At 52.4% G+C, this 23,959-nt stretch overlaps 7 protein-coding genes across 7 annotated transcripts; 5 read left to right on the top strand and 2 right to left on the bottom strand.

Moving 5' to 3' along the window:
* Positions 1 to 597: 597 nt before the first annotated feature.
* Positions 598 to 3,493, top strand: COCSUDRAFT_83577 (hypothetical protein; the record flags this gene model as incomplete). Its single annotated transcript, XM_005651505.1, has 10 exons — positions 598 to 635; positions 1,003 to 1,090; positions 1,179 to 1,313; positions 1,409 to 1,510; positions 1,599 to 1,874; positions 2,002 to 2,223; positions 2,353 to 2,519; positions 2,674 to 2,893; positions 3,124 to 3,270; positions 3,467 to 3,493. The coding sequence occupies 10 exons, from the start codon at positions 598 to 600 to the stop codon at positions 3,491 to 3,493; spliced, it is 1,422 nt and encodes a 473-aa protein (XP_005651562.1).
* Positions 3,462 to 4,026, top strand: COCSUDRAFT_32216 (hypothetical protein). The gene has a single exon (XM_005651068.1). It carries the CDS (start codon positions 3,600 to 3,602, stop codon positions 3,897 to 3,899), a length of 300 nt encoding a protein of 99 aa, XP_005651125.1. The 5' UTR covers positions 3,462 to 3,599; the 3' UTR covers positions 3,900 to 4,026.
* Positions 4,027 to 4,947: 921 nt separating this feature from the next.
* Positions 4,948 to 6,974, top strand: COCSUDRAFT_52390 (hypothetical protein). Its single transcript, XM_005651067.1, has 6 exons — positions 4,948 to 5,071; positions 5,283 to 5,444; positions 5,597 to 5,662; positions 5,788 to 5,882; positions 6,126 to 6,239; positions 6,442 to 6,974. Exons 2-6 carry the CDS (start codon positions 5,303 to 5,305, stop codon positions 6,565 to 6,567), a joined length of 543 nt encoding a protein of 180 aa, XP_005651124.1. The 5' UTR covers positions 4,948 to 5,071; positions 5,283 to 5,302; the 3' UTR covers positions 6,568 to 6,974.
* Positions 6,975 to 7,699: 725 nt separating this feature from the next.
* On the bottom strand, positions 7,700 to 10,203 carry COCSUDRAFT_39634 (hypothetical protein; the record flags this gene model as incomplete). Its single annotated transcript, XM_005651066.1, has 9 exons — positions 7,700 to 7,849; positions 7,952 to 8,147; positions 8,312 to 8,515; positions 8,618 to 8,730; positions 8,852 to 9,014; positions 9,135 to 9,226; positions 9,378 to 9,569; positions 9,662 to 9,781; positions 10,129 to 10,203. 9 exons carry the CDS (start codon positions 10,201 to 10,203, stop codon positions 7,700 to 7,702), a joined length of 1,305 nt encoding a protein of 434 aa, XP_005651123.1.
* Positions 10,204 to 10,501: 298 nt separating this feature from the next.
* COCSUDRAFT_52389 (MCM-domain-containing protein) lies at positions 10,502 to 15,032 on the top strand (the record flags this gene model as incomplete). Its single annotated transcript, XM_005651065.1, has 15 exons — positions 10,502 to 10,586; positions 10,720 to 10,894; positions 11,072 to 11,180; positions 11,328 to 11,468; positions 11,580 to 11,642; positions 11,746 to 11,955; positions 12,084 to 12,212; positions 12,355 to 12,470; positions 12,594 to 12,738; positions 12,894 to 13,091; positions 13,362 to 13,552; positions 13,730 to 13,852; positions 13,996 to 14,173; positions 14,339 to 14,545; positions 14,814 to 15,032. The coding sequence occupies exons 1-15, from the start codon at positions 10,571 to 10,573 to the stop codon at positions 15,030 to 15,032; spliced, it is 2,220 nt and encodes a 739-aa protein (XP_005651122.1). The 5' UTR covers positions 10,502 to 10,570.
* Positions 15,033 to 16,900: 1,868 nt separating this feature from the next.
* On the bottom strand, positions 16,901 to 18,069 carry COCSUDRAFT_12173 (heat shock protein 70; the record flags this gene model as incomplete). Its single annotated transcript, XM_005651064.1, has 5 exons — positions 16,901 to 17,150; positions 17,246 to 17,331; positions 17,456 to 17,623; positions 17,764 to 17,854; positions 17,957 to 18,069. The coding sequence occupies 5 exons, from the start codon at positions 18,067 to 18,069 to the stop codon at positions 16,901 to 16,903; spliced, it is 708 nt and encodes a 235-aa protein (XP_005651121.1).
* Positions 18,070 to 18,639: 570 nt separating this feature from the next.
* On the top strand, positions 18,640 to 20,473 carry COCSUDRAFT_52388 (glutathione S-transferase). Its single transcript, XM_005651063.1, has 7 exons — positions 18,640 to 18,701; positions 18,824 to 18,888; positions 19,008 to 19,137; positions 19,220 to 19,376; positions 19,488 to 19,598; positions 19,698 to 19,800; positions 19,937 to 20,473. Exons 2-7 carry the CDS (start codon positions 18,843 to 18,845, stop codon positions 20,128 to 20,130), a joined length of 741 nt encoding a protein of 246 aa, XP_005651120.1. The 5' UTR covers positions 18,640 to 18,701; positions 18,824 to 18,842; the 3' UTR covers positions 20,131 to 20,473.
* The last annotated feature ends 3,486 nt before the right edge of the window (positions 20,474 to 23,959 follow it).

The raw sequence follows: 23,959 nt of genomic DNA, 5'->3' as shown, positions 1-23,959 counted from the left end.
CAGTGAACCTATTTATCTTGAGTGAGGCCTGCATGCTATAGACGCATCAATCTCGATGATCTACTAGACTAGATCCTCGTGGGGGCACATGTATATGCATGACTCAGGATCGGATCGTGAGAGATCGCGGCGGCGTCTTCAAGAGTCCTTGACGTATAGAATCAAATTGATGTATATTTCTAGTCGAAGTTTCAAGATGGTCATGGCCATGCTGCATGCATGCACAACGGGAAATAGATAATGACATCATGTCTTGAAGAATATCTGACCAAGACACATTTCAGTTGTATTCATCAGAATGCTCCTGGCACCAGGTTCGAAGCTGTCCTTAGGCACAGTGATGAGTCATCACCATGGCAGTGCCCGTCACTTCCTGAGGGTGACTCAGAACGTTGACTTGGGAACCTTGGAAGTTGTCCATGACATTGTCTCGGTGAAAATTCGCCTTTCAGAGAGCCTTTGAGAAGTGTGACAAGACAAGGTCAGTTATATTCAGGTGGCGTGGAGAGGTGACCTTCATCACATGTGAGGTTGCTTCTCCTTTGGAGATGTCCTCGGCCGGTCCCTTGTTAGAAGCAGATCTAGCAAGTTTCTGAGATGAGGAGTCTTACAGTCATCGTGGTGCTTCTGCACCTGTACAGAGTCACAAATGCTTCTAGTAAAGCTTCAGAAAATGAAGTGTCCAACTCTTTCTTTGATTTGATCCGTCCTGAGCATCGAGAAAATACAACCGAGACTCAAAGGTGCAGCTTTCTACCGGTCGATCGCATCAGGGAAGCCAACCTCACAGCTGAAGAAACAGAAGTGCTCCCGCTGATCTGTTGGAAGAGTGATGCTGGTATGTCAGATGGTCTCCTGACATCTGTACGCAAGGGCATTCCAAGTGGAGTGAAATGCAAAGCCACACAATGGTGAGAAAACATACTTATTTCACCCTCCCTCACACCTTGGCATCATAATAACATCGTGCTTATGCACTCAATGCTCTTTGTTTGTCCCCAGGTGCGATGATGACGGTCTCTGCACCGAGGTCTGCGAGCGAGGCTCTGTCGAGATAGACGTGTGGCTCAGCAACGCCATCAAGACACAGGTACCCCATGCATGCTGACTAATGATCATCACAAAATCAGCGTCCTACATGACCAAATTTTTCCTGACCCAGCTGTTGTGGCTCACAGCTTCAACTTGTTCGGCGCCTGCCGTTCTGCCTGGCTGTGCTGCTGGGCACGCACAACAGCGCCATAACACTGGCAGATGGCTATGCCAACCGTGATGAGTATTTCCAGCTGTACTTCAAGTGGATACGCTGGGTGGTGCGATTTTGGCTCAGCTCTTGTCAATTGTGACAGTGAACCCCATGCTGCTTTGCTTAAAATTCATGTGGATAACGCGGCTGATGTTCATGCAGTCCAGCGACTCTACGCTCCGCACAAATGACCAGTACTTCAGCCTGACAGACCAACTGAACATGGGGGTGAGGGCGGTGGAGTTGGACACTCACTGGGTGGAGGTGAGGCTTCAGCCCTTCCGTGCTGCTCCCGATAATATACATGCAGCACTCCACGTGACCACACTCTGATTGAATGTGTTCTGTGCAGGGGGAGTTGCGCATTGCACACTGTGGGGGCTTCCATGCAGCGCCATTCAATGTGCTCATACGCGCCGTGAATGTGGTCGCCAGCCTGCTGGGGCATCCCATTCACTGGGACACTGAGACCGTGGGCTGCAATCCTTCGCTGTCATCCATCCCCGTCACCATGCAGCGCAGCTTTGCTGATGCACTGGCCGAGCTGTCCACGTGGCTGGCGCTCCCTGAGAACAAAGAGGAATTTCTTGTGGTTTTCCTGGACGATCAGATGGACCTGCAGACATGGGTGTGCCATCTACAATAAGCTGCATAGTGATCATTGGTTGTGCTTGTCTCACTGTGTTGGCATACATTTAGTCTGATTATGCACCAGGAGGCTTGAGATCTAGTCGTGAATGATTTCTGCGGTGCAGGGCTTCCTTCCTCAGTTGATGAAGGAGATCCAGGATGGATTCCCGGCTGGGTCCATCTACACGCCACCAGATCATGCCAAGCATGGCAATGTCTTGTGGCCGAGCATCAACGACCTGTTGCTGGATGGGAAGCGCGTCATGTTTGTCAGCGGCGAGGACTATGGCCCAGCAATGGCACCATTGATCTTCGAGCGCAACAATGGCACTGTCTGCAATTGGCAGGTGCAGCATGCTCCAATATGCCCAGAGAGAGCCACGTCTCTGTGGTAGTCATGTGGTGAAATGTAGATTTGGTGCTCTTCTTTCATCATGAAGTTACTTTGATCTTTGAGCAACTTTCATGGCTTACAGGAGCCACCTTTGGCGGACTTTGATGGGACCCCGGATTGTGTGGCAGACAGACGTCCTCTGTTCCCTGGGGACCGCCACACGCTGACTGGCACCCTGTTCCGAGTGACTACCTGCGAGCTGCTCTATGGGCCACTGAATTGCAACTTCATCTGGAAGTCAGACAACCTGTGCGTTCCCCCTCAAAGAAGTAGAGAACACTATGTATTGCTTGTCCTTCTTCTCTTTCGGACACCACCAGCCTAGCATACTCTGGGTAGGTCCAGCAATGAGCTGTCATAGTAGTGCCCAGAAGTGACATGGAAGTTCTTGGCATGGGAGCAGGCCAATACTGGATGAGCTGTCATTACCCGCCGTGGCTGCATGCGGCGTTAACATGCCCTGCCCAGACCTCCTCACGCCAGAGCGCGCTGCGGCTACCATCTGGTCATGGGCCCCTGGGGAGCCCTATGGCATTGCTGCTGCACATGCCCGCCCAACCATCTGGCAGCGCGCTCTTCAGTGGCTTGCAGTGGCCCTGTCACGGCATCCAGACTCATCACAGGTCTGCGCACTCCTCCCGCAATTTGCAATGTGAAGTGAGTTTGTTGCTGTCTTGGTACTCCAGCTGGTGATAAGCGTCATCTGCACAGACCAGCTGGCATGATGCAACGTGGTGTGGTACACATCAGGTGCAGGAGGACTCGTCACTCTGTGCTGCCATCAGCAGCAAGGATGGCAGGTGGCGGGCTGTTTCATGCGGAGGAGATTTGCCCAGTGCATGCCGTGGTCCAGAGGGAGGCTGGCTACTGGCCCATGGGGAAAGGGGGAGTTGCTCAGATGGCTCAGCATTTGATGTGCCGCATCACGCCAAAGAGAATCTGGCGCTTCAGAGGCTCCTCACGAGATCAGGGGCTGCGGCAGCGTGGCTACCGCTGCAAGGTGAGCCCATTCTGTTGGAAATCTTTTGTGGTGTCATGCTTCCTTTCTGCATTTTGACCTGATCATTCGTTGACAAGTGTGCTGGTTTACATGTAGGCCCAGAATGGAGCATTCCTTCTCAGACAATTGCTTCCTAGCTGTGACATTAGTAGCTTGGTACTCTTTGGGCCCTTCTCTCTCCCTGTGACAACGGCAGACGGGCGCGTCGCAGCCCATCAGCTGAGGGAAACTGCTGGTCCCTGTATATCAGATAAGGAGCAGGTGACTTTGATACTTTTACCAAAGAGCAGATATGAACTGGAATTCCAGGGTGGTGGCCCAGCCAGCGCATGCGAAGGTCGGACCACTGGCGTTACTGGCAGCCTGCTGAGTGTATCATACTGAGTGTATCATACTATCTTATCACCAATTGTGGCCAGCCTCTCGGCAAGTACCCAATCCCCCCGTATTCCCCTCGAAGTACCGCCCCGTCCCGCTATATTCCCCCAAAAATACCTCCCCGCACGCATCCATCCCTGATTTCCACCCACCTGTCACACGAGAAAGTGCACTGTACCAGTATCTTGTATCGTGTACCAAGGAGGTGGTTAAATATCATGGTGAAGGCGCCATATGTATTCAGAGGATAGAGCAGTGTAGAAGTAGACCCGTATTTGACCCACTGCAAAACCTTGTGCCTTGTGTAGATTGAGACTATGATGATAAATAGCTGTACTTAAATAAATTTTTTCAATTGAAGGTAAACCTGTACCTTGCAAGGTAAACCCCAAGAAGGCCGCACATTCCGTAAGAGCTGCTGTCGACAGCCTGTGTCACTGAGTGCCGGGGCCGCCCCCCGGGGGCCTCAGAGCTCTATCCACCCATGGTCATGCACGAACTGTCAGGTAACCAGCGCTGGATGGCATGCATTATTCGAGGCATTTTCACTTGGTAGGCCTTCCGATCATCGTACCGCACGATGGCGGCCTCGGGTTCAACCCCTCAGCTGCAGGCTCGGGGTCCGGTCCTCGACGTCCCTGCAGGGCTGCAGACGGCGGCGCCGCGCGCACGTCACTTACTATGTCACTTTAATTATTAAAATTATTATTACACGCTTTTCCGGCCAAGAGGCAAGGTGCGTCCTGCAGACAAGCTGCAGTTAAAGGCTGCCACAATCCTACCTCTTGTTGGACTCGCCAGATCCAAGCAAGACCCAATCAACCGTGGGCGCGGTGCTCAGTATTTGTACCGCCCCCCGCCGCGCGGCCCGGGGCCAGCTGGTGACATCATTGGCATGAAAGCATATGACATGGATGGTGTCAAGTGCGCTCTTCATCCTGTTGACAATGTCGGGCAAATCACCGTAGCTCTGCAAGCTGCCACCGCCAGGTATCTGTTGGCAGCCACTGGCACGTGCACGCCACCGTGCTGAGCACTCACTGCATGCTCAGGCTGGCAGCGGCTGGCAGGCAGGCGCACGCCGCGGCCGGATGGTGCATCTCACTGATTGCCTGCCAGGGGTATGTTCTTTTGAGGAGAAGCATGCATGTCTACTAATGGTATGAAATCAACGTGTTCTACTCGCTTCCCGCGTTTTGGGTATCCTTGGGGGCGGAATCGGGGGGCGGAATCTGGCGGGCGAGGGGACCGGTGGCTTTGGTCTGGCAAGGGTCTGCCACAAGAACAGGTCTCAGGTTGAAAATTGCTTGAACCTGAATTTGGCGGATTAAATTTGTTACCTCTTCGCCAAAAGCAGAAGTCCATACTCTCATATCCTTTTCCGCGGGTCCAAGGTCAAAGAAGCCGAGCCCATTTGTTTAAGGTAAGAGCTCCTATACATACTCCAAATTAAAATTCGTATCAAAGCGGCAAGAGGGAGGCATTACCTTGAAATGTTGCAGATATTCGTGACACATAGGGTTCTGTCTTGATATTATTGAGAGTGATTGTGTTTGTCAAAACGCACGACCCAATATTTAGGCAGAGACGTTCACAGCGTTGAAGGTCTGTGAGGATCCCTATGTATGTGACAGGACCTGTAGCAACCAGCAACATGGGATATGCTGGATACACTGCCGCAAAGCTTCCACCGCCACCACCCTCTCCTGTTCAGGCTGCGCTTTGGGTTGTGCAAAGCCAGGAGACACTGACAGTCATTGAGAAGCTCACCAAAAACGTAGCTGTCAACCCAACAGGTGTGCCGGCTAGCACATTCGCCATTTAAGACTTGTACAATTCTAAAAATGGTTCTATGTTCAGAGAGTAGAGCTATTCTGTGCAAGGGACTCTCAGTAGCAAGAACAGCAAAGCTTGGCTTCCCCACTGATCAATTCCCTCCATTGTGCAGAGGAGAAATACAAACGTGTGCGGCTGACGAATGACAAGATACGAGCAGCTTTGGTCAATGTGCCGGGTGAGTCTCTTCTTCGCCAGCTTCTCACTGCAAAATGCAAGCAGTGCAGCTTTCTGCATGGTGGTGGCAAAACGTGAAGCAGGCTGGCAGAAGTTGATCTGAAATCTTTTCTCTGACAAATGCAGGTGCTGTGGAAGCCCTCTTGGCCTTAGGGTGGGCCCGTGACGATGAAGAAGAGGCACTGTTTGTTCCAAAGGGGCGGTACTTCTCCATGGCTGAGGCGAGGATTCGTGCTCTTGAGTTGACCTTCACAGAATCCTACAAATCGTACCTAGAGCTGCCCTTCGGTGCTCTTCTTGCCACAGTGTCCAGAGACATCTGGTTACTATAGTTTCGCACAAGCTGTTGTGCCAGTAACTGGTGATGATGAAGCCTTTCTGTAAGCCAAGGATGCCGCCAATGTCTGATCTGGTGCGCCGCATTAATTTGGCCTTGCAATGGAGCCCACCTGGTTGTGTGGCAGGTGCGCCTGATAGATGAGGCCAGAGACAGGCTGAGGAAGAGGGAGCGGGATGCTGCTCGCACAAAGCCCAAAGCCAATCCAAGCAACGAGGCAACAGCTCAGATTCGTGCCCAGGTCATTGCAGCATCCCATCCATTGCGGCTGGAAATTATGAAATTCTGATGCAAGCCGTAAAGACAATTAAATTTGTGGCACACTGCACATCGTTTTGAAGGGTTGCTGTAATTCTGGCGATTTGGACCCAACTTTAGCATGGCAGCGAAGAGCCGCAGGGGCGCATTTCTCCGTTCGACTGATGTGCATTTGGCTTGGGCAGATGGAGGCAGACAGGCGGGAGCGTGCAGCACAGGACCCAGTGACCAAAGGCAGCGTTCCTCAGAAGCTGGGAAGTGGCACAGCCACGATGGTGACACCCAAGGACATTGGCTGCACAGACTGCTGACCAAGGGAGCTCTACCTTCCAGGTCTTTCCAGGGTCTGCTGAATGCAGTGACTCCATCAGCACTGCATCATTCACTGCAATTCTTTCTCCAGGCAATTAAGAAACCTGCAGGTTTCTAGCTGGAGTTATGTTCTGGACATCCAGAAGAACGGATGCTGTAGGAAGCTGTGTTATTACAACATGTACCCTTTGTTGTGTACTAGTTGCAGCCAGCGTAAGCATTCAGTGCGTCACATGACGCCCACAAACTGTTCCAGATTTCAGCCTTCAGGCAGCACTTTTTCCTTCAAAATAGCCATTCCGTGCAGTGCACTCTGCATTGGGGTGCATTGTACCCTTGAACCGAACTGGGCTCTGCAAAGAGCTTTTATATCGAAACTTAATAATATGTAATTAGTTCATGGATTCAAGGAAGATAGTTCATCCATAGCATTTGAGGCTCAAATTTTGAGCATTTTTCTGTGATGTCAAGGTTGGGTAGGCTTCATCAGCATAGAGCTGGAAGTTCAAGGTCAATTGTCGATCTATGATCAGCTGAGGAGGAATAAAAACAAGGACACTGATTACAAAAATTTACAATCTTTGCAAAGTAGCATGTAGCTCTTCACCAACAAAATGCTTAGCTGTTTCAAGTGAGTACAAGATATGGTACATACATGCAAAGTGGAGGAGCTCCAACATCTCCATTCAAGCTAGCCTCTCATAAGCTCAAGATTTGTTGACATCACCACTAACAGTCAACCTTGAGTTGCTGCCTGGCAAGCCTTCATCGACACAGTCTTCCTTGCATGGCAGAAGCTCTTAAGATGGTGTGGCATCAAAACTTTGTCACCTAACAGAATACTGAAATTTGAACCAGACGCCTAAAGACAACATCGCATTCTTTCAAGCACAAACTACAAAATGCCATCGAGTTGCCAACGGACTCATGTCATCAGCACCGCAAAATTGGTCATCAACATGGCAGCATAAGCCACATTCAAAATATGCCCCCATGTATCCCAGATGTGTATTGCACACGCTCCTAGTTGAACACATTTACACAGGCCGATCATGCAGCATTAGGACACTTTTCGGTATGTACCATAATCACAATAAGAAACCCAAGGGGACGCATGCATTGCAAGTCACCTCACTGCAGCACACAGGGAACCTCTGCAAGACTTGGTGTGCCATCACATTCATCAGGTTGGTTGCTGTGTTTGGGCGTCCGCAGCTGGTCCGGAAGCCTGCTGCCCCGCCACGTCACTGCCTGCTCCGGCCTGTTCAGCACCAAGGCTCGCTGTCCACACCAGTGACAGCACTGTCATGCGCACACCTTCAGTGCACTCTGTTTTGCATGTACGGATATCCACCAGAAACGGGAGAGCATTTCAGGCCGGACCTGCCCAGCGTCCTGGCTGCGGCGCACGGCATGCATGCCAGGGAAGTTGGAGGGTGTGGTGGACAGGCCAGCATCCCTGCTGCTGCTGGCGCGCTCCATGCCCTCCGCGCCAGCCGCGCCTGCGTCGGTCCCTGTACCGCCGCCATGGTTGCCTGCCGCTGCAATGGCGCGCGGCCGGCTCCAAGCCCATCGCCACCTGGCCAGCGACAGCCTGTGTCACTCCCTCGATGATTGCAACCATGCATGACCTCCCAGAGAGCTAGAAAAAGCCTGAGACACATATCGTTTGCATGCCACAGTGACCTCGGCAACCTCTCCTGAAGAGGGGACTTGGGAACATCAGTGGACAGCGTGGCCGACCTCCTGGTGGAGAAGGAGAAGGCGGAAGTGGTGGCGGGCGGCTCAGCAGCTCCCTCTTCCTCTTCGGCGTTTAGGGGTGTGAAGGGCTGCAGCGCGTCCCACTTGCAGATGGGGCACAGCGGCTTGCGCGCAGACAGCCACTGGTCGATGCACTCCAGGTGGAAGCGGTGCTTGCAGGGCAGCACGCGCAGCTTCTCACCATCCCTGCATCAACATGCACACAGACGCTGAGGTTCCCACGGTTGCAGCATCGCTACCAAGGATGCTTCGGCCAACAATTTGCATCGCAAGGGATATGACGCGCACCTGTAGTCCTCAATGCACACGGCGCAAGTTTTCAGCGTTCCACCGCCCTTGGGCCCTCTGGGGCTGCTGGCCTCGCTCGAGGAGTTTGAGCTCGGGATGCCAGCCTCCAGGTCCTGCACAGCCCATCAAACGTCCTCACACGCTGGCTGCCTTTCGCAATTGGACCACAAAAACTCCACCTTTCGGGGCCTCACAAGACGGGATTTACAAGTGGAGGAGCAATTGGACGCTCACCACAAGCTCGTGGGAGTAGTCGTGGGAATGATGGTGGTGGTGTCGCTCATGTATGACGATGGGCAGTGTGCGCAGCTCTGCAGGCGTCATGCCCTCATCCCCTCCCCGCAGCAGGCTGTACCCCAGGCGGCCGGGCATGTTCCGTATCCTGTGCCGCCTCCCACTGCAGTGCACCCCACACCAGCCAGTCGTAAAATGGCTCCTGGCTGTTTGGAAGCTGCCAACACGCAACAGCAAAGGGACTGGAGGCGCAGCTCCTGCCAGCAGAGATGAGAGGGCACACCTGATGAAATAAAATGTGGCTACCACCACTGTCACTGCCAAGACGCCAGCAAAGGCGCTGAGAAGCATGGACATCCACACAGCATCTGCAATCTGCCAGGCAGCCACATTACACAGTCAGCAATATAGGCTGAAGTTGCTTTGGCAGAGAGAAGTAAGAGGTGTTCATATACCGCAATTCTGTAATTGAATCGAGAAAGTGGCATTGGGGAAGTATAAAGGGAGGATGAGCTTGGCGCCGCACCGGTGTGATGCGCACAACGGTGGTACCCGGGGACATGAGCTTCTTCATCATAATGCCGGTCTTCTGCGCCACAAAGACCGCAGGGATGCCCGGGTCCTGGTGATCTCTGGGCTTCGACATGATGATCAGCGCCTCGTACACATCATCATACACAATTGCAGCAACAGCGCCAACATCCTGAGCATGTTGGACCTGCATGATGCAATGCAAGTCAAACCTTGCCGGCACAAAACCTTCTTCAACGTGGGGAACATGGACTCCCGTAATGTCAACCAGCAGCTTACCTTGATATCAAAGCTGCAATCTTTTCTAGCTCTTTCCGAGCGCACTATCAGGGCAATCCATGGCTTGCCGTCGAGCACAGGTACACTGACATTGGTGCATGCGTCCTCAGGTTCCGCAACCTGAAGCACCAAGGTGTCTTCAGCCCAATCAGGATGTCCTGAACAATTAGATGCTTGCAACACTGTTAAGCACATCAGAAGATCGATTAATTATCCACGCACCACAAGGACTCCCTCAACCCCGTCAAGCGGGACTCTCGGTCCAAAATCTGCTGGCATATCAGGAAGAGGATCGAAAGTGTAATTCCCAGTCTGTGGACACGAGCTACGGTGAGTCCTTCAGGTAACGGTGATCAACCATCAGAAAATCTCAGATGTAGCAGATCTTGCACGATGTAAATTTAAAGCAGCTACAGTGGCGTTTAGCTATGCATCTACAATGTATTTTGTGCAACCCCTTAGCTCACCATCAGGACGACATTGGCGTGCGATGCACTAAACAGTGCTGCCAGAAACAGCAGCACTATTCCAAGACAGTGCATTTTTATCCTGCTTTCCGTTCTACGGCAGTACAGCCCTCATCAGAACACGTCAAACGGATGATTGCCCTCGTCCAAACGCGTAAACGTTGCGTCTCAAAATCCTTTCAACACTGAGGAACGCCGATTGCGTCCCGATCTGGCGTCGCGCAAAGAGTGTGCGTCCAACGCCAAGATCGTGATCGTGAGAGCAAGTCAGCACGTGGCTGATGACTCACTTTTTGTGGCCTGCCCTTCGACAGGTTTCGAACAAAAGGCGCCAAGAGAGGCTGGATGAGTTTGCAAAGCAGCCCTCCCCATCTGTGTTGCATTATTTGCAGATTGCAGCAGGCCTGAAACGTCTGTGCGGTATTTATAAGCAAGTGCAAAGATGGCAGGCTTCGACGGTACGCTCGAGAGCTCCGTGTGGCAGACAAATAATGTGCAACTTTACATTCTCTTCACCGGTTAAATATTGCGCAGTTCTTTGCGATTGGCTATTTTCATGTCAACACGAGATTTTTCTGGTGTGATGTGCAGAGGAACAGGTCTTCTACAACGACTTTGGACAAGCATTTGATGACTACGAGCAGCCTCAAGGCATCACACGGGGACAGGCACGATTGTATTTTGAGGATTTGCTGCGCAGAAAGACAAAGGACTTCTTTCAGATCAGCCAAGAAGACAGAAATCGAGGCCTGGATGCCACAGTAGGGTGAGAGCACCGTTGGATGGCAGCATCATCACTAACAATTTGTCACATAATCTTGTTGCTAGTCATATCCGTTAGTTTTGTTTTGTTTTTAAAGTACATATTTGCAACTACCTTGGTACTCCCCTGACGAAAGGACAACTGCAATGTGCCTGAGAAGGTATCCCTCATTTTTGGCAGGGAAGGGATCAGCGGTGACCAGCTCAAGGTGGATGTTGCTGACATCCTCAGCTACAACGACGATCTCGCAAGATACGTGGAGGAAAATCCATCAGAGAGCCTGCCATTGGTGCGACTCACCCCACAGCTCAAATGTATATATCAAGATCTCCCAGAGCTACATCCTGCTGCTGCATCAGTCTGCAATCCAACCCAAAGTTGGCTTGCAGAGTGGATTAAGCACATCAGCTCACACAAGCACCTCCATGATGTGCAGCTGGAAGAGGCGGCCAGCAACCTGCGGCGGAAGCAGGCCCACAACCAGGATGGAGATGATGCTGAGATAGACCTTCCAGATCTCCAAGTGCTCCTTTACAGCAGCAGACAGTTCGGCCCAAGCTCCATTCGAGAGCTCACAGTGAGTATAAATGACATTTGGCGATCTTGATGTGGAACATCCATAAATTTGAAGCTCATGCAAAAGTGCACTCCATTCCTGCGCTGACAACATACTGTTGTGTGGCTGCAGTCTGAGCACGTCTCACGGCTTGTGAGGATCCCGGGTATTGTCACAGCTTCTTCCAGACCCAAGGTGAGGTGTTTTAATATGCCCAGACAGACTGCAATTGAAAGGGTAGCTGATATCATTGTCAAGCACTGGAAACATTGCTGACAAAAGATATATGTGGGCGCAGCACAAGGCCACTCACGTCACCATCATCTGCCAGAAGTGCAAGAACACCAAGGTGATCGCCTGCAAGCCGGGGCTGGCAGGCGCCCAGATACCCCGGTACTGCGATGGAGGCGCTGAGAATGAATTCGGCGCAAACAACTGTGGCCAGGAGTCCTTTGTGATCCTGCCCCACAAGAGCAAGTTCTCTGACCTGCAGACTCTGAAGCTCCAGGTGGGTTGCATCTCCACCCTGCAATTGCAGTCCCTCGTTGACACCTTCTAGTGATAACTGGCTCCTGAACTCAAGGCCTGGCTTTTGCCATTGGCAATTGCTGACCCAGTGCCCCATGCCTGGAGCAGGAGCGTCCAGAGGATGTGCCGACAGGAGAGCTGCCGCGCAGTATCTTGCTGGCAGTGGACAGGTGCATGGTGGGAACCATCGCTCCCGGCACCAGAGTCACAGCCGTGGGCATCTACAGCACCTTCCAGGTACAGCCTGACAAGCCCCGTCTGTCGTACAAATCTGCGGACAGGGCATTGCTGAGAGTGACTGTATGGCTTGTGCCCTGAAAGGCATCTTCAGGCTCGCTGTGCTCTTTGAACGACGGCCTGTGCTGTTGGGTTGATGCAGCAAGGTGGCAAGGACAAGAGGGAGACAGGTGGGTCGCAAGCGATCCAGATGCCATATCTGCGAGTTGTGGGCATTGAAGAGGAGGTGGAGGGCGCTCACAGCACACCCACCTTCACGTGTGTGGTCCATCCTCGGCCTTTGCCTCACTCTCGAACTTGACCCCATATTGCACTTGTTACCCGGGCCCATCTCTGCTCTGTGCAAAGCAAAGTGTCATCCTGTGTCTGCGGGGGATTCAGGGCGCAGGAGGAAGCCGAGTTCAGGGAATTTGCGGCGCGGCCGAATGTGCTGGACCTCATCCCCAAGCGCATCGCTCCCCAGATCTTCGGCGCTGACAGGATCAAGGAGGCAGTCGCCTGCCTGCTCTTCGGCGGCTCGCGCAAGGTTTGCAACTTCTCTCTGCTGGATTCTCATTCTGGGGAGAATGAAACCTCCATGCTGTCACAGGCTGCTCCTACGGCGCATGTCCCTGCTTCATTGCCTGTATTAAGGAATGAGAGGCGCAAGGGATTCACTGAAACTGAACTTCCTGCTTGCAGCAATTGCCGGACGGCACATGGAGGCGCGGTGACATCAATGTTCTGTTGCTTGGAGATCCTTCCACGGCCAAGTCGCAGTTCCTCAAGTTTGCCTCCAAGACGGCCCCCATCGCCGTGTACACCTCTGGCAAGGGCTCCTCGGCCGCCGGTCTCACCGCCAGCGTCATCAGGGACAGCCATGGCGAGTTTTACCTGGAGGTCCGCCCTCTGCCCCTGCCTTTCACCCCTCAGCACTGCTCCTGCTTCCTCACTACCACCAGTTGCATGCTGCCACTGACAAGACAGTAGAAATTGCAAGGCGCCAGACAAGCAGTGCCTGGCACATGTGGCCAGCAGAAGGCCAGAGAGCATTCCTAAGACCTACAAGTGTTGGCCTGGTGATAACATCTTCTTTGTGGCCCTGAAATGGGGCACTGGCGTGGAGGCTTACTGTGGCACAGCGCTCAAAGATCTCGGTGGGTGGTGCAGGGAGGTGCGATGGTGCTGGCGGACAACGGCGTGGTGTGCATAGACGAGTTTGACAAGATGCGGCCGGAGGACCGCGTGGCCATCCACGAGGCCATGGAGCAGCAGACCATCTCCATCGCCAAGGCAGGCATCACCACCATGCTCAAGTCCCGCACCTCGGTCCTCGCCGCCGCCAACCCCCCCTCCGGCAGGCGCGCATGCTTCACCGCTGCCCATGCTCTCGTGTAGCTCGGCACGAGATACTCTGGTTGTATTCATGCTGGGCATGCAAGGCGCCTGCATGGACAGGCTGCTGTGTCTTGGTTGAAAGAATCATGCAATTCTCATGGGTTGTTAAATGCTAACAGTTTGGGTGTGTGATGGTGCAGGTACGATGACATGAAGTCGGCCGGGGAGAACATCGAGCTGCAGACGACCATCCTGTCCCGCTTCGATCTCATCTTCATCGTCAAGGACGAGCGCAATGCCGACAGGGACCGTGAGATCGCCAAGTGCGCGCCAAAACCTTCCTGTACCTCTTGTGCATGACTGTCTCCTGCTGATAAATTTTGGAGAACTGCAAATCGTCATACTCATCTTGTACGTGCACAAAAACCAACAGGGGCCCTGAGGTCTGACTGCACTATGGTGGCAGGCACGTGCTGGAGGTGCACCGGGCGGCGACGCAGCGCAACGAGGGGCAGGAGGACGAGGAGAGGGAGGAGGCCTTCTTCAAGCGCTACCTCGAGTTCTGCCGCGCCAAGGTCTCCCCGCGCCTCTCCCAGCCCGCCGCCGACTCCCTCGTGTCCCAGTACGTTGAGCTGCGCGAGCAGGTACTCCCTCCCACCTCTCTCTTTCCTCTTGCCCTCTCCACAATACAATTGCCACATGTGTGCTGTCTTGGACCATCACCAAGAACACTTCGTGAGGAAGCATGTCAGCGGTATTGTCGAAGAGCTAGAGGGGCAGGTGTGTGAGGTGGGCGGTGTGGCTCGCAGGGCCGAGCGGCGGCGCGACAGAACGAGAGCGACGCGCCGGTGGTGCCCATCACGGTGCGGCAGCTGGAGGCCGTGGTGCGCATAGCGGAGTCGTTCGCGCGCATGCAGCTGCAGCCAGTCGCGACGGAGGCCCATGTGCGCCGCGCTCTGGACCTCTTCACCGTGTCCACCATGGACGCCGTCAAGTCGGGCGTCATGGAGGCCGTTGTAAGCAGCAGCTCCCCCTTCAGGCCCCATGCACCCTTTTGTTACTACTGTTCTTTATACCTACCCTTGGGTCATGGCAAATGGCTCACCTTTTACCTTCCAATGCTCGGGCTTTGAAACACCCCTCATGGCTACCCCTGCACACTGTCAGAAGTCAGGCCTGCTCCGTTTCCTGACATGTCGGGATGAGCCGGTGCTGTGCAGAATGCTGCACGATGTCTAAGGGCGCTTACTCGTTAGTAAGGCTTGGTGACCTGTTGGGGCGCAGGCGTTCACGGAGGAGCAGAGGGCGGAGCTGCACGCGGTGGAGGCGCAGATAAAGCGGCGCATCGCGATCGGCAGCACGGTGAGCGAGCGCAAGCTCAAGGACGAGCTGGTGCGCTGCGGCATGTCGGAGATGCTCATCGGACGCGCGCTGCACTACCTCACCCAGCAGGGCGACCTCGACTTTGTGCGCGGCCGCAAGATGGTCCATCGCACCAGATGATTCAGTAATATTCTGCCTGATTTGGCATGTGCATGACTTCTCGATCACACCCTGCTGTCAGATGTCCAGAACGGACCAATGCGTCTTTGGTGATACTTGATGAATACTTGTACGCTGCACACGCACTCCCAAGTGCGGGGTGTTGATAGGGGCGCCTGCTGTCAATTATACACTACATTATCAAGATGAAATCTGATTGAATAGTTTGACTGAGCGTTTAATTTACAAACTTAAAATGGAAGTTCTACTCAGCTTGAAGCTGATGAGTTCATGAGTCTGTTCAGTGACATGCTGGCAAGGAAATCTGTCAAATACTGGCTCGTTTCGAAAACCGATCTGCCGCACACTTAGTTGGGCGTTCATGTAATGTCTTCTGGAACATCATCAAATTCAGGATCCTCATCATCCTCAGCACTAACAGCAAATTCCTCTGATGCCTCTTCGCCTAACAAGTCTTGAGCGGCCTCTCTGTCGTCCTTCAGCCTCTTTGTAGCAAGCGCTCTGAGGAGGGATGCCTGCCAGATGTCCATGACCATCAGGCCGGAAACGCTGCCATCATACAGCCCTGCCTGAATCGCTGCTCCCAGTGCAACCGCCTGCCGCACAAGACAGACTCATTGACAACCGTTGAAACCCCATCAAATGTCTGATTGATGTCTGTTCGAGAAGAAGCTAAGGGAATGGGTTGTGCTGGAAATTGCTTTCCTCTGGACACTTGCAACCAAACAGCACAGGATGCAGAATAAGCCCACCTCATCGGGATCAACAGTTGTGCCCCTGGGCTGAAGGCCGGTCATGTTCTTCACAAAGTGCTGGAAGGCTGGCATTCGAGTCGCGCCCCCCACCATTAATACTTGGGTGATGGGCGCCCGCCGTTTTGGCCTCACTTCCACACCCTGGCCTACCTCCCTCCTGCCCTTCTTCTTGCGCTTTCTCTGCGATGCTGCATGCTCCTCGATGACTGTGCCCAGATCCACGCCTGCCTGCAAAAACACAATTTGCTACTGTGGACACCAAGCAATTACTACGATGGTAGAGCACGCCATTGTGGCCGGACTGCAACTCGACAAATGATCATGGGATACTCCTGCATGCTGTGTCAGGGCAAGGATGACTTGAAAAGTATCCGCACATTGCCTTTGCTTGAAGGCAGCTCAGGAAAGCACATTTGTTTTTCATCATTCACAGCATGCGCTCGGTAGATGCTAGAGGAATTTCACAAGGGATTCTTCAGTGCAAGCAAAAGACTCTCATTGGCCATGTGTCAGAAATTGCGAATGTTGTCAGCATGCCAGCATATCTAGGTGCCATCTGACGAAAGAAGACCATATAACTCATCATTCACATGGCCATGAAGGACGACAGACTCATTACACAGGAAGATGTCCCTGCCTAAACCACCGTGATCTGCTGCATTGCAGCGCACCTGCCAGCAAGCCTCGTCGACGGCTTTGCCCATGCGCTTGAATAATGGTGCGCTCATCTTCTCCAGCTGCTGCCTTGTCAGCACTACCTTAACCCCTTCGCCCTCCTCGCCTCCCACAGGCAACCGCAGGGACACGCGTGCTGCCTCTGACAGCTTGATCTGCAAGCAAGACACCCAGTGCTGAGTGACTCTCTTCCTCTATGCAAACAGAACTTTAGCCATGCAGGGTGAGATCCTGCAGAACAGAGAGCAATAAGTGAGTGCGCAACTTACTTTGGCGAATTCGGCCACGCCCTTCAAGTTTGATAAGATGCTTGGGTGCTTCCAGTCGACAGTGCTGAAATATGTCTTAGCCAGCCAATCCACGATCACATTGTCAAAGTCGTCGCCACCTGCAGGAGATCACACAAGTAACCTCAACAACGAAGTCCTAGCACCATTTCTACTTCGTAGACCCTGCTGTGACCCCCGGCATTTTGACATCAGTCTTGGTAGGTTGAGTGGCGACTGCCCACCATAAGGAAGGGGGCATACCCAGAAGAGCATCGCCGCCAGTGGACAGGACTTCGATGGTGCCGCCCCCAACCTCCAGAATGGACACATCAAAGGTGCCACCGCCAAGATCAAGCACAAGTATCACTTCATCCTCCACGGCCTTGATTCCATATGCCAGCGCTGCAGCGACAGGCTCCCTGCATAAGTGGCCACACCATGACGTTCAAAACGTGATTTTGAGGTAATTTATGGACCAAGATGTTGCAAAGTATTTCGCTGGAAGTCAGCACACCTGATAAGTTTGACTGTGTCGAGTCCGGCAAGGCGACCTGCCTGGATGGTCGCCTCTCGCTGCTCCTCCCCAAAATAAGCGGGGACCTGCAGAAAATTTAAAGCTATGATTTCTCTCTTCCAGTGATCCAGTGACATCAACAAGCAAGCCTTACAGCACTAAGCAGCTGTCACATTGAACGAGATTTTAAGAGCACATGTGTCACCTTACCGATATCACAGCCTTCTTGATCGAGGTCTCTGTGATAGCTTCTGCAGCTGACAGAAGCTCGGCCAGAACGTAGGCTGACACCTCTTCAGGGTAGAGGACACCGCCTTCCACAAAATCACATAAGAGCTGCACGTTGCCCTCTTCATCCCTGCCCACTCTGTAAGGCACCTGCCTGCCACATTGCCCACTGGTTGGGGACTTCAAAAATACTTCTGAATGCTGACCTGGAGTCCATTTACTGCCAGAAGTGCCCTTTTCCAATTGTGCAAATGCCGGTTCAGGCTATGCAGTGCACCGTGCATGCCTACCATTTTAGCCTGGTCCTTTGCCTCGTCAAGCCTCCTCCCAATCAAGCGCTTGACCGACGCAAATGTGTCCTTGGGACATGAAGTTGCCCGCCTGTCATCATGCGCACCAGTAAGAAGCCGAATAACTTGAAGTAGTATTTTGTGACAACCAGAGTGCACGTCAACTTCATTGAGGGATAAAAAATGGCAGCACCTTTTGGCGGTCCACCCAACTACCACCTCGTCCTCTTCCGCGAATGACACGACTGATGGCAGAACATTCCCCTGAGGAGTCACCGGTATGACAACAGGCGAAGTGCCCTCCATGACCTGCAAAGCTTGGGGTTTTCAATTACTTCATCATGTGGTGAAAACTAGAATCGCGTCATCTTCGATATATACTCATGAAGGATCAGCACTCACCGCGATGACAGAATTGGTCGTTCCCAGATCGATGCCCACAGCAATGCCCTTGGCGGCTGCTGGTAATGCCATACATAACGTCGTTTTCCGAGCAGAGCATTTTCTATTCGATCTATCTAGGAAATTTATTGAGTTTATGCTGCGTCTTATCAGCAGGGTGGCTTCCCCATGGAGAGTGTACATGAAAAGGCTGCCAGCAACACCGCCAGCAGTCCTTCAAATCGCCATAGGGCTGGCTGACTTTGCGAGACAATTTAATCACACAATTTCACGCCTTCCTCTCATGCATCCATACACATCTGAATTCTGAAAACCTGAAGGGAATGAAGTTTGGCAGCGGCAGCGGCAGCGGCAGAGGAGATTCCCGTAAAGTACGTGATGAGCCCGTACACAGAACTCTTTCAAATGTCGTAATACAAGTTTTGGGTCCTGATCATGAACATCGGGTACAGCATACAGCATCTTTTGGTAAGAAAATATCTCTGCAAGTGGAAAACATCTCAGAAACGTTGTGGTGCGATTCGTGCCAAGGGAAGGTGAGCTTTCCACGAGTTTCGGACCTAATGCCCTGTGGTGATGAAAATGAAGGCATCTGTTCATGGCTTTTGAGTCGATCCTCGCATTATCTCGATGCAATCTCAGGTGAGCCTTTTCGCAGGGAAGCGAAGATCTTCGACATGGCCGATGCGGGTCCAAGGAAAAGCTACACCCTCCTGACTGCAGGTAAAATCACCCTTCGGATCTGATGACGTGTGATCATCTTTGCAATTTACTTACATTGTTTTCCGTTGAGATGAAGATCACCACCATCTTAATGTATGCTGACGACCCTTCAACGTCAGGAACGCCAAACGGATGGAAGCCATCGATCACACTGGAGGAGCTGGGAAGCTCTTACGATGTGAAGAAGATCAGTCTTTCTGACAATGAGCAAAAGCAGGACTGGTTTCTGAAGATCAATCCCAACGGAAGGTGATATTCTTGCCCTCTCACTGTAAAAGGTGCAGTCGTTATTAGGGCTTCTGCACTTCTTGAGATGGACTGCTGCCTTCAGGATTCCCGCCCTTGTGGATCATACCTGCGGTGACCTGCCCATCTTTGAGAGTGGGGCCATCATGTGGTGGCTGGCGTCGCGCGATCCAGAAGGAAAGCTTTTCCCAAAGGATCCCAGCAAGCAGGCCGAAGTCATGTCCTGGCTCATGTTTCAGATGGTAATTTTCTCCATCCTTGACAGCAGTGCTGACTTGACTCTGTCTTGTGCTTGTTAGGCACAAAATTTGTAATGCTCTCAATTTGTGATTCCTTGATTTGCCTTGCTGCAGGGCGGACTGGGCCCAATGCAGGGCCAAGCCAATCACTTCCTCCGGTATGCGCCTGTCAAGATCGAGTACGGCATCAATCGCTACGTGAACGAGACAAACAGGCTCTACCAGGTGGGATGCACTTTCACGCCCGTCCCGGCTTGAAGCAATATGGGAGGCTTGCCTGAGAAGGTGTCCAGTGACCCCTCAACCTGGTCTGATTTTCTGCAGGTCCTTGACGACCATCTGAAAGATCATGAGTGGCTGGCTGCTGACCAGTACACCATTGCTGACATCGCCAACTTCACCTGGGTCTTCATCCACACATGGTCAGGTGAGCAACGTAGCTGCCTCGACAGCTGCACCGCCTTTCAAGGTCCTGTTCCTTGCTGCCCTACTCTGGCAAATGCCCAGTGCAATAGACTGCGCAGTGGCTCAAAATCATCCTGATCTTGGTGGTGTGCGCACAGGAGTCTCTTTGGATGACAAGCCCCATCTCAAGGCCTGGTTTGAGAAGATTGAGGCGCGCCCCGCAGTCCAAAGGGGGTTGGACATTCCAGAGGCCAACAAGTTCAAGAGCATGACGGAAGAGGAAGCGCAAAAGGCAGTCGAGGAGGTGCAGAAGTTCATGGGCAGCACAGCTGCCCCTGCCACACAGAAGTGAGGGGCACGTTGGCAGTTATGCACCAATTGTACTGCAGTACTCTGGGTCATTACAGGGATCATGCTGGTTGCGCGGCTTCAAGGTTGGACCTGCTCAGAGCAACTGAGGTCCTGCAGGGCCCAGCTGCAATGTGTGTTCTATCCTCTGGCAGGATCATATTGACCTCACAGCCTTTGCTCCTGCCGCACAATCACTGCCAATGAGCAGTGATGCGGCCCGCGGCCGACTCCGGGAATTGCAGCTGAAGAATACTAATGGAAAGTTAAATGCGGTGTGCTACCCCAATGTCCCTGTCTTTTAGAGCTCCAGGGAAGGGGAACTCTTGAAAATTATTGAGACAGTTGCACTAGACAGTTGCATTCATTGGTGGTTCCAGCAGTTTCGTGTGCTGCATGCTGGGCAAGCCCATCAACTTCCCTACAGCTTCCACCCCTGGCTCCCCATTTGTCCCGACCAAATTATTTCTACTTCAGTAAGGTGGGTATTTTTGTAATCTTATGTTCGATAGAACATTCAAATGCGCTTTCTGGCCAATGCCCGTGCGAACGCAAAGCTACCAATCTCCCTTGCATCTGATCACACAAGGAAGCTGCTCAATACTGGAAGACAATCGACTCTGAACAGACCCATCTTTCGAGAACGTAATCATCTGTCACTGATCACACGTTCCGAGGGATCACAAAGGGCGGAATTTCCTTCTGGAGACGAGGCTTCAGTCGATGTAGAGTCCTCCATTGAGGGCAACGAGGATAGCGTCAGCCAACTGAAAGACCTTTTTAGGAAAGCTGACCTCAACGGGTGAGACCACGATCGAGTATTGTCAATGCCTATGCGCGTGCACTTTGCTCATATCTGGTCTGAACCAAAGTGAGGTTTGCTGCAGTGACGGGGTAATTGACAAGCTTGAGCTCAAGAATTTGCTCCAGAGCACTGATCGAGGACTTCAAAAGGTCACAAAGCATGCGGTGAGAGGGCTGTGTTCTGCTGATGCCTTTTCAAAGTGAGCTAGGTGAAGGGCTCTGCTTCTAACGACAGTACCCCTACTGCAGGATTGGCTGACAGATGAGGATGTCTCCAAGTGGCTGAATAAGTATGACTGGGATTCGAGCGGAGACATCTCATTCAACGAGTTTCAGGCACTGGTGCGGATCATTGCAAGGGAGTCTTGCAGAATGTGCACAGCTCTGTTGGCTCGGTATATACAGCTGCTGGCCCCTCCTTGTAATGACGCCAGCGGACAGCATTGCAGGTCGCTGGAGGCGCACTGCTCGACGGCAAGCTTGAGCAGTATGAACGCGCCTGGCAAGCAGCAGGTGGCTCCGACATCTCTGTGGAGTCACTGAGCGGCTTGTTTGCAAAGCTGGGTCAGCCGCTAGATGCTGAGAGGCTGGCTGACATAGAGAAGCAGCTACAACTGGCCAGGCCAGGCAAGATTGACTTCCCCCAGTTTCTTGAGATGTTTCGGGCGGACCTGCTGGACTTGCGCGAGATCCTGGCCTTTCTGCAGATGGGAAAGTCCCCTGATGGCCTTGTGTCCAGACCCGAGGTACAGGCCGCCCCGTTGATCTCCGCTGATGTGTGCATTGTGAGTCAAGGCATCGTTGGCAGCTGCAGTGATACTGACGACATCCATACTGACTTGGACAGGCCAAAAAAGGGGAGGTCACATTCATAACAAGCGAGGGAGAGTTTGACTTCGTGATCAGAGAACATGCTGAGCGGTTGATAGTTCTGGAAGCCTCTGTGACTTGGTGCCGGCCATGCAAAGGCTTTGAACGGGCCTACCAGGTGCTTTTCTTCCCGACCACCAGTGATCTGTCATATTCATTGTTGTTTTCAACTGGCAATTTACAGGGACATGCTGAGTGAATCTCCTCAACTTGAAGGCAAGTTACTGAAGGTGTGATCCGTGACTTTCCTGCAGAAGTTTGCGGCGCAATACGTGAACACAATATTCCTGAAATTCTTTGGCAATGAGAATGAATATACAAAACACTTGTTTGAAAACCGGCTCAACACTCCCAACACACCCACATTCACGTTCTGGCGGCAAGGTGTGCCTCCTGGTTGCCTGTCCAATGTTGCTTGTGTTGTTGGTGCTTCTGTCAAAGCACTGTGTGTGCTGTGTTCGCAAATTTATGTTTACGCAAGATCTTGCATGTATTGTCAAGCAAGGTGAGCGACAAAGCTCAGACATGACCGCATGCATGGTGCAGGCGACCTCGTCCACCAGCACTCAGGGGCAAACAAGGTGAAGATGGAGGACGCGCTTCAGAAGCACTTACTACCAGAGGAGAATCCGTTAGCCACTGCAAATGCTTTTCAGAGGCAGGTCTGGCATGCCAAATTGGGCATAAGCTGACTGTATGCCAGCAGTGCTTCTGGTTGCGCAGTACCACACAACACGGATGCCATGCACCAGTGGTGCTATGAATGAATTGTTCTCAGAAACATGCACATGACCGACAGAGTCGGATGCAGTCTGCCGAACCCCAGTATGGTGCATGTTGATGTCAACACACTGTCAGTGAGAACTCGCTAGACATGGTAGCTTCTGGCATATTGTGGAACTCCTCGAGGACAAGCTGTGCACACATGGCGTGCCCTGTGCAACGATGATGCATCATATGATAATGATGGCCACTGGCAAGTAAGTGAGCAGCAGATGAATGCAGATCCGACATTTGTGACGCAGCATGCTTGTGAATTGTGCTTGTGGACATCTGTATGTGTCAAGAATCATGTCACTAGTGTCAGTACTGCAGCATCATGAGCCGCTGCGGCAGTGCCACGGCATCTTGCCAATTGGAGAGCTGCTGCTGATATCCTTTTTTTGGCTTGAAAATCCCCTGGCGAAAGAACCCTTTATGATTGGTAATGCTCTTTGTAAAGCGTCTGCGGACAGATAAATCAAAGCATTGCTCAACAAGCATGAAAGTTGCCACCTGATGGAGCATGCAGGGACCTAATCTGGCACTTGGCTTTCAAATGGATAGCTGTTGGACAGGCTTCGAGACATCAATTGATGTTGAATGAATGCCATTTGTGCACAGCGAATACCAAGAAATGAACGGACGCAGCGATGATTCCAAGAATGCGTGGATCCTGGGTGTTTGCTCGGTGGTGTTTGATATTGATGAAGGACAGAAAATGGAAGACTGCTTCCCCCAGAATGCCATTTCGGAGGACGAGGCGAATGACATCGCATTCCATTCTTTCCCGGTACGTGCTGATCATTTTTTTGATGTTGATCTGGGTGCGCACAGAAAGCTTTATTGACTTATAGCAATATGGCCATGCTCTCAGACTGGGAGTGAGCAACCCAGTATTGTTCCAGGAACTTCAGCGCCGTTCTTATGTTCAGCATTTGATGCATGCCCGATCCATGCCAATCTTCTCTGTGTTGCCGCTGCAGGACTCGATGTCCATGGAGTTGCACTCGAGAAGCAGTGTGAGAGACAGGTATGGATGGGTATCCTTGTCAGATCAAGCTCATAATTTCATATGCTGTAACGCCGATCTACAAAGGGGTGTCTTCTGATTATGTCCTGCCACTGCAGCACATTCTTTTTCCGAATTAGAAGGCGGGGCGGCAGTGAGAGTGAGCAGTCAGGGAGCAAAAGCAGCCCATCTAAGGGGCCTGCAGAGGACCAGCAGGGCAGCCAGTATGATGCTGCTGACTTCTTGTATGGGTGGGTTCTCAATCCATCCACAGACAGCAGAAAATGGAATGCGTTGGATAAAGAAGCCACCAAGTCTCCAACGCTGAGATCATTTCCTCTTGTAGGTTTGTATTCTGCCGGCAGCGATCAGATGAGCGTCTGAAGAG

The sequence above is a fragment of the Coccomyxa subellipsoidea genome, assembly GCF_000258705.1.
Source record: "Coccomyxa subellipsoidea C-169, whole genome shotgun sequence".
Classification (NCBI taxonomy): domain Eukaryota; kingdom Viridiplantae; phylum Chlorophyta; class Trebouxiophyceae; family Coccomyxaceae; genus Coccomyxa; species Coccomyxa subellipsoidea.
Note: the sequence above shows the minus strand (reverse complement) of the source record. Positions and strands in the feature narration are given on the sequence as shown.